The sequence below is a fragment of the Trichechus manatus genome, unplaced genomic scaffold (genome assembly GCF_000243295.1).
Source record: "Trichechus manatus latirostris isolate Lorelei unplaced genomic scaffold, TriManLat1.0 scaffold00113, whole genome shotgun sequence".
Classification (NCBI taxonomy): domain Eukaryota; kingdom Metazoa; phylum Chordata; class Mammalia; order Sirenia; family Trichechidae; genus Trichechus; species Trichechus manatus.
The window spans coordinates 1,522,892-1,530,023 of NW_004444049.1; the positions used below are offsets into that span (position 1 = coordinate 1,522,892).

At 60.6% G+C, this 7,132-nt stretch overlaps 1 protein-coding gene across 1 annotated transcript; it reads right to left on the bottom strand.

Moving 5' to 3' along the window:
- Window positions 1–208: 208 nt before the first annotated feature.
- Window positions 209–6,015, bottom strand: FADD (Fas associated via death domain). Its single transcript, XM_004383879.2, has 2 exons — window positions 5,551–6,015; window positions 209–2,632 (listed from the first exon to the last, which is right to left on the bottom strand). The coding sequence occupies exons 1-2, from the start codon at window positions 5,846–5,848 to the stop codon at window positions 2,322–2,324; spliced, it is 609 nt and encodes a 202-aa protein (XP_004383936.2). The 5' UTR covers window positions 5,849–6,015; the 3' UTR covers window positions 209–2,321.
- Between the last annotated feature and the right edge of the window lie 1,117 nt (window positions 6,016–7,132).

Consider the following 7,132-nt stretch of genomic DNA (forward strand, 5'->3'; position numbering starts at 1 on the left):
GTCCCGGGTCCTGGGAAAAGGGCAGTGGTGGCCCAGCAGTGGCAGGACAGAGGCCCAGCAGGAGCAGGCAGGCAGCCAGGCACTTTCTCTCACACGGCCGCCTCTGAGGCCTGCTCCCCACGAGAGCTACAGGCTGAAGTCACACAAGCCAGGTGAGGCTGGGCATGGACCCAGGTGATTCCAAGCCCACGCCCTACCACCTCCCCAGCACACAGAGTCCCCGGATGGTGGTCCTGGAGGGGAGGAGACCCAGCTCCCCGCTGGACAAGGAGGGGCGGGCTTCCTCAGGGGCTGCAGGGCTGAGCCAGCGCCCCCCACTGGCCAATGAGGGGCAAGCTTCTTCAGGTGCTGCAGGGCTGAACCAGCGCCAAAGCCGGGGACCCAGCCAGCGACCGCGAGTCCCCCCGGCGCTCGTTCCCAGGCAGTGGAGAACGCTCAGTGTCGTCAAACCCGCATCCGAGCACCTGGTGCGACAGGCCTGAGGCTGCTCTCAGGTGAGGCGTGTACAGGGGACACTGGGCAATGCCAGGGCACCCGGCATTCCCACGCCTCAGCACTCTGTGCTGTGAGCTCATGGGAAAGGCAAGCCTTCCAAACCTGCCTCTGTTCAAGGAATATGGATATTCTTTCTTTCCGAAGAAAAGTGACTCCCCAAAGCTACCTACCTACCATGCCGTCCACACTTATGGGTGAGAGTGTCTGTTGCTGGGGGCAGGGTGGTGCTGGGCACGGCAGGGATGCCAGGCCACACCTGCCACGGGGCCGCGGCGCAGCGCCTCCAGGCTCCGGACTAGCTGGGTGACATCGATGTGCCCCTGGCCAGCCTTTTAGTGTCGACAGAGTAGGACCATTCCTGTCTCCTTCCTGCCACAGCCCAGCTCGGCACACAGTGCCAACGTCAGCACACGGCTGCTGAAGGCCTGCAGGCTGAAGGGCGGGAGTCCCCAGGGAGACAGTGCCCTGCAACCCTGGCCGAGGTCAGAGCAGCTCAGGGTCATGTCAGGTGGTGGCCTTCCCAAGGCCACCGCTGAAGGGCCACACGAGGAGCAGCCACTTGGCTCTCTGACGCCTCTTGGAGGCTGGCAGGCCCCCAGTCGGTGAAAGCTGCTGCCGCCCGACCACAGCTGCTTGGGGAAAACATTCCTGAGGGGAGCTGACATTAGAGCTGGCCTCCCTATCCGCAGAGCCCCTGGGTGGCGCTCGGCTGCTAACCGAAAGGTCAGAGGTTCCAGTCCGCCCAGAGGCACCTTAGTCAAGAAAGGCCTGGTGATCTGCTTCTGAAAAATCAGCCACTGAAAACCTTACGGAGCCAGTTCTACTCTGACACACACGGGGTTGCCGTGAGTCAGAGTCGACTTGGTGGCAACTGTTTGTTTTTAAATCCTAGTCACACGTTGGAGCCCGTTATCAGCTGCAGAGGATAAGAGAAACAAGCCATAACGGGACCTCTGGGAACTATCATTGGAAATGATTCATCCATAGGAATGGAAAGTTCTTGGTAACACAGGTTTCCGCCGTGAAGGCGTACGCTTTATCAGGAGCAGGAAGGGCGTTTCTTTAAAATCACAAGACCCAGCTCCCTTGCCAATTCCATTATCAGAAAAATATGATTTTGATACAAGACAGCAGCAAACTGCAGAATCACCGGAATCAGAAGTGACGCTGCACGGTGCTGACTGGTGTCACCCCGGCTCCTTCCCTTGCTGTGACTGTCCCTGCTGCCCGCCTCAGGGGAGACTCAGCGCGGTCCAGGGCAGGCCGAGCTGCACCCCCAGGCTGGCCCGGGTACGCCAGTGTAGACTGAGGCCTCTCAAGGACACAGGGACACACTGTCCCTTCTGCCTGGTGTGGGGTGGTGGGACGACAGTGCTGGCTGGAGCTGGCCGGGGCTCCGAACCCCAATGCCCTGTGCCCCTCTGGGACCTTGCTCGGCTCCTCAGCCTCGCTGGGCCAGATGTCTCCCCGCAGAGTGACAGCCTGCCAGGTCACGGCCACACTGCCTGCATCTCTCCCTATCAGCTCACTTACCGGGGACAGCGGAATCACCCTCACGGGGTGACAGTGAGGGATGAATGATGATGTCTGCAGTGCTCAGAACAATGCCTGGCGTGCAGTGAGCGCTGAGAGGGCTGGCCCTCGTTGAAAGCCGGCCTGTGGCTTCAGGAGTAGGGGCTGTGTCTGCCTAGCTCATGGCGGGGTCTCCCCAGCAGGGGGCAGAGAGGCACTCAGTTACACCACGCAGGACAGAACCAAGGTGCAGACGCCCTCGGTCTCTCTTGAGACGAGAGCCAGCCAGTCAGGGCGCCCCAAAGGCGGGTGTCCTAGTCCCCAGCCATGGGGGACGTGGGCCCATTCCTGTTCTGGAGGCTCCGGGCCTGCTCCTCCTCCAGGAGGTCGGCCACCAGGTTGAGCTTGCAGGCCCTGAGGGCCGCCACCAGCTGTGGCACCGTCGCGTCCTCCCTCTTGGCGGCCTTCCAGGTTCTCAGGGACTCCCTCACCTGCTCTGTCAGGTTGCGGGGATATCGCTCTTCGATGGCGTCGATCTTGCTGTCCGAGATTTCCAGCTGGCGAGCCAGCCTCCTCCAGTCTTTACCCACGTTGTCACAGATGACGTCAAAGGCGGCACGCAGGTCTGGGGAGGGGAGCGACAGCGATTTCTCAGAGGTGTGGGGAGCTCTCTGGGGAACAGGTAACCCCACCCTTGAACCCGGTGCTGACTCGGTCCTGGGTAGACTGCTGGGCAGAGGCGAGTCACCCAGTGGCAGAGGGGCTGGAAGAATGCCAGGGAGCCCGAGAACGGCCCCCTCCAGGAGGTGTGGGAGGACCGGGAAGCTGAGGGAGGGCCTGGGGGGCTGTCAGAGGGAAGGAAAAAGGCAGGCTGAACAGTGGCCCCCGGAAAATATGTCCACATGAAGCCACCTGTGCAAGCTGTGACTACCCCCTTATTTAGAAAAAGGGTCTCTGCAGAGGTCATTAAGGATCCTGAGATGAGACTGCCCTGGATTAACTGGGTGGGCCCTAAACGCAATGACGGGTATCCTTACAAGACCCATGGAGGGGGGAGGGAGCCATGTGACGATGAAGGCAGAGCCTGGACTGACGCACCCACAGGGACAAGTGGAGCCAGAAGCTGGACGAGGCTCCACTGGAGCCTCTGGAGGGAGCGCAGCCCTGCTGACACCTTGATTTTGGACATCTGGTCCCCAGAACTGTGAGAATGAACTTCTCGTTTCAGAATCACCCAGTTTGTGGTAATTTACCACGGCGGCCCTAGGAAGTTACTAAGGTCCCTGGGTGGCGCAAAAGGTTTGTGATCGGCTGCTAACAAAAAGGTTGGCAGTTCGAACCCAGCAGCTCTGTGGAAGAAAGGCCTGGCAACCTGCTCCTGTAAAGATTATAGCCAAGAACACCCTACGGAGCAGTTCTACTCTGTAACACGTGGGGTCGCCATGAGTCAGGGGCTAACTGGACAGCAGCCTTTGGCCCCGGCCACCGTGTCACTCCTCTGCCGGACAGTCACTGCGGAGACAGGGACATGACCACTACCGACCCCAAAAGGCTGCCTCCGGAATGGGGGCGGGGGAACAAGACTCTGCTTGGGTGGCCCGTGAGCCAGGCGAGAGGCTGTCGGGCGTCAACTCACCCAACTGTGCTAGCTACCCTGTGGGGGGCACTGGTGTAACTGGGACCATTGTACAGATGAGGAAACTGAGGCACAAGGCGGCTGAGAGACTTGCCTAAGGTCAGAGAGACAGAAAAGGGCAGAGCCAGGATCAGAAACCTGTGGTCCGGCTCCAGAGGCCGCTCCTAACCATGATGCTCAACTGCCTTTTGTAAGAAACACAGAGCCGCCATTACCAGGCCGCCCTCGTCCCTCCTGGTGCGTCTCTCCAGCACACGGCAAGGACGGGACCGCAGAACTCAAACACAGGCCTACGCCTGTGGGCGCCACACCTAACCTGTGGACAACTTAAAAACGGGTATGTTATCAGGGGTTTTCTCCAGTTGCTAAATATTCTCGGGAGCCCTGGTGGCGCAGTGGTTAAGAGCTACGGCTGCTAACCAGAAGGTCGGCAGTTCAAATCCACCAGCCACTCCTTGGAAAGCCTGTGGGGCAGTTCTCTGTCCTATACGGACACTATGAGTCAGAATCGACTTGAAACCAGTACCTTCCGACAGTTCTATTTTGTTTGTCTGGCACCGTATGTATATACTGAAATTTCAGTTTCACTGCTTTCAGGCAAAGCTGTGCCACCGACAAGCACCAATTCCGATGGAGTGACACCTGTGGCATTGGGAGTTTCTGACCTGCCCGGCTCCCTGACCCGATGACTGATTCAGGCCACAGCTTCCCCAGCTCGAAGCCCGTGGGGGTGTTCCCAAAGCACACGGCTCTCCTCAGGCCTCGCTCTTGCTCCTGGAAGCCCCTGCAAGCCACAGGTGGAGAGAGGGGGTGACTGACAAGGGAGGACCCAGCACAGCACGGACTTGACCGGAGGCGGACTGCCTGGGTTCAAACCCTAGCTCTCTTATGAGCGTGCATCTCGGGCAAGCACTTACCACCTCCGAGCCACAGTCTCTCAGCCGCAAACGCAGAATAAAACCAACAAAAACTCAAACCAAACCGTCGAGGCTACCCTAACCCACGGCGACCCTACAGGGCGGAGCAGAATGGCCCCGCAGGGTTTCCAAGGAGCAGCTGGCGGATTTGAACTGCCGACCTTCTAGTTAGTAGCTGTAGCTCTTAATTATTTCGCCACCAGGGCTCCAAAACTGAGAACGACAGACAGTAACACTATCTTACAGGCTTACGGTGAGAATTAAGTTAATATTTAAAGTGCTTAGAAAGGCACCTGGGGGTGCAAGCGGTTTGCGATCGACTGCTAACCAGGTTAGCAGTCTGAACCCACCCAGCAGCTGTGGAAGAAAAGCCTGGCCATCTGCTTCTGTAAAGACTACAGCCAAGAAAACCCTATGCGGCGGTTCTACTCTGTAACACATGGGGTGGCCAGGAGTCCGGGCCTGCTCCATGGGAGCTAACACCACCCAAGTGCTTGGAATAGTAACCGGCTCTCAGGGTGCGCAGCAATTAGGACGGTTACTAGTACTCTCAGACAGCGGTGCAGGGCGTTGGCTGGGCATGCGCCCGCCCAGCCGAGAGCGGAGTGAACCTGGGTGGAGCCCGGTCCACCTCACTCCTGCCCCACCCTTCTCTGGCCACTCTGCTACACCCAGAGGTGACAAGCGCCCATTTCTTACGTGTTTTGTCTTTTACCTGCGAGGAAGTGGGGTGGTGAGAGAAACACCGAGGTTCGGGGTAGGTGTCCGGGCTGTCTGCAGCTCGTGACCGGCGGCAGGCCCATTTTTGTGGGTTTTAGTTCTCCCCTCTGTAAAGTGGGGATACTACCCACCTTTCAGGGTCAGAGAAAACGCACGCAAATCAATCCCATCGCTTCGCATGTACGACTGCGGGGTGCACTGACCGGGCGCACCGCTCTCCCTCCCCGGCCCCCGCGCGCCCACCTCCCTCCCCGGCCCCCGCGCGCCCACCTTCCTCCGCGGCCGCAGCCCCGGCCCCGGCGCCCGCCTCGAAGTCGTCCAGGCGCCGCAGCAGGTCGTGGCGCCGCAGGGAGGCGAGCAGTTCGCGCAGCAGCTCGGGGTAGTCGGCGCCCAGGTCGCCCTGCTCGAGCAGCACCGAGAAGAGGTCGTGGGCGCTCTGCACGCGCTCCAGCTTTCGCTTGCTGACGCGCCCCATGCACAGGAACTTGAGCTCCGTCAGCTCGCTGCTCGTCAAGCCGACCGACACCGAGTGCAGCAGCTCCAGGAACGGGTCCACGGCGGCGGCCATGGTGGCGGGGCTCCAGCCAGGCCTCGGTCCACCACCCGCGGTCCCTGACCCGCTCAGGGCCCGCGCCCCGCGCCTCCGCTCGCCCCCGGCCCGGCTCCCAGCCTTCGCCCCTTCAGGGCCCGCGTCCCCCGCCGGCCTCCGACCACGCAGCACTCGCCCCGGCCAAGACCCAGCCACCGGAAGTCCACCGAGGCGCGGCGGGACTGCCTCACTCCCACGTCTCGCGAGAGCTCCGGGCCCCGCGCACGCGCTCCAATCCCGGTCGCAGCCGCAGCCGCTTCCGCCAGGGGAGTTGGGCGGGGGGGCTGCCGGGGGAAGCGCCAGCCAGGGGGTGGCGCCGCGGTCCCGACGGCCGACCCACAAGGAGAGGGTGGCGCCCGGGGGATCCGGGACAGCCGGGCGCGGGCTCTGCTCTCCGTGGACTGACAGGGAGCTGGGGGCGAAGCCGGCCCGCCTCCGCGGAGCCTGCTCCTGTGCAGAGCGCATAGTCCCTCCGTCCACAGGTCATCCCCGCTCAGGGTCGCTTACCCCGAGGTCACTGCAGACCCTTTGCTCTCGTGGACCCGCACCCTACCGGGATGACCGACACCGACCTCGAGTCGCTTCTGATCATAGCGACCCATGTGTGCAGAGTAGAACTGTGCTCCATAGGGTTTTCAAGGCTGTGACCCTGTAGAAGTAGATTGCCAGGCCTTTATTCCTAGGCACCTATGAGCGGATTGGAACCGCAAACCTTTTCAGCTAGTTAGTTGAGCTGCTCAGCCGGTTACGACACCCAGGGACTCTTTAGTGCCCCCCCCCCCGCATTTTGTGTATGTGGAAAAGACTGTGTATTCAGACACTTATTGTGGTTTTAAGGTTCAACTTAATTAACACTCAATTTTTAAAGTTACAGTCATTTATTTCAAAACTATTTGTTGAATGCCTACCATGTGCCGTAGGTGCCGGGGACAAATCAGTGAACAAAGCAGGCGAGGTCCCCGCCCACCTGGAGCGCATGCGTATGGATGTTTAAATGAAACCTTGTCAGTGCCACAGGTCAGTAAGCGCCAGGAAGAGGTTCGGGGGAGGGCAAGGTGGACGTCCTAAGCTGTGCGTACGTTAAAGCGCTGGTCAGAATGGGCCGCTGTGAAGCTGCTTGTGGAGGGGCAGGGGCAGGTGTGTAAGTGTGCGGGGAAGCGTGTGCTCGGCAGAGGGAACCGCAAGAGCAGAGGCACAAGGTGGGAGCTGGGGTTCCAGGAACAGTGAGGAGGCCAGTGCACCTGGAGCAGAGGGATGACAGCG

Bases quoted from the DNA above. Each gene is read 5' to 3' on its own strand.
- FADD (XM_004383879.2), bottom strand. From the start codon at position 5,848: ATGGCCGCCGCCGTGGACCCGTTCCTGGAGCTGCTGCACTCGGTGTCG. The intron at 2,633-5,550 runs GTGGGCGCGCGG...TCCCCTCCCCAG, and splicing joins GGCTGCGGCCGCGGAGGAAG to ACCTGCGTGCCGCCTTTGAC.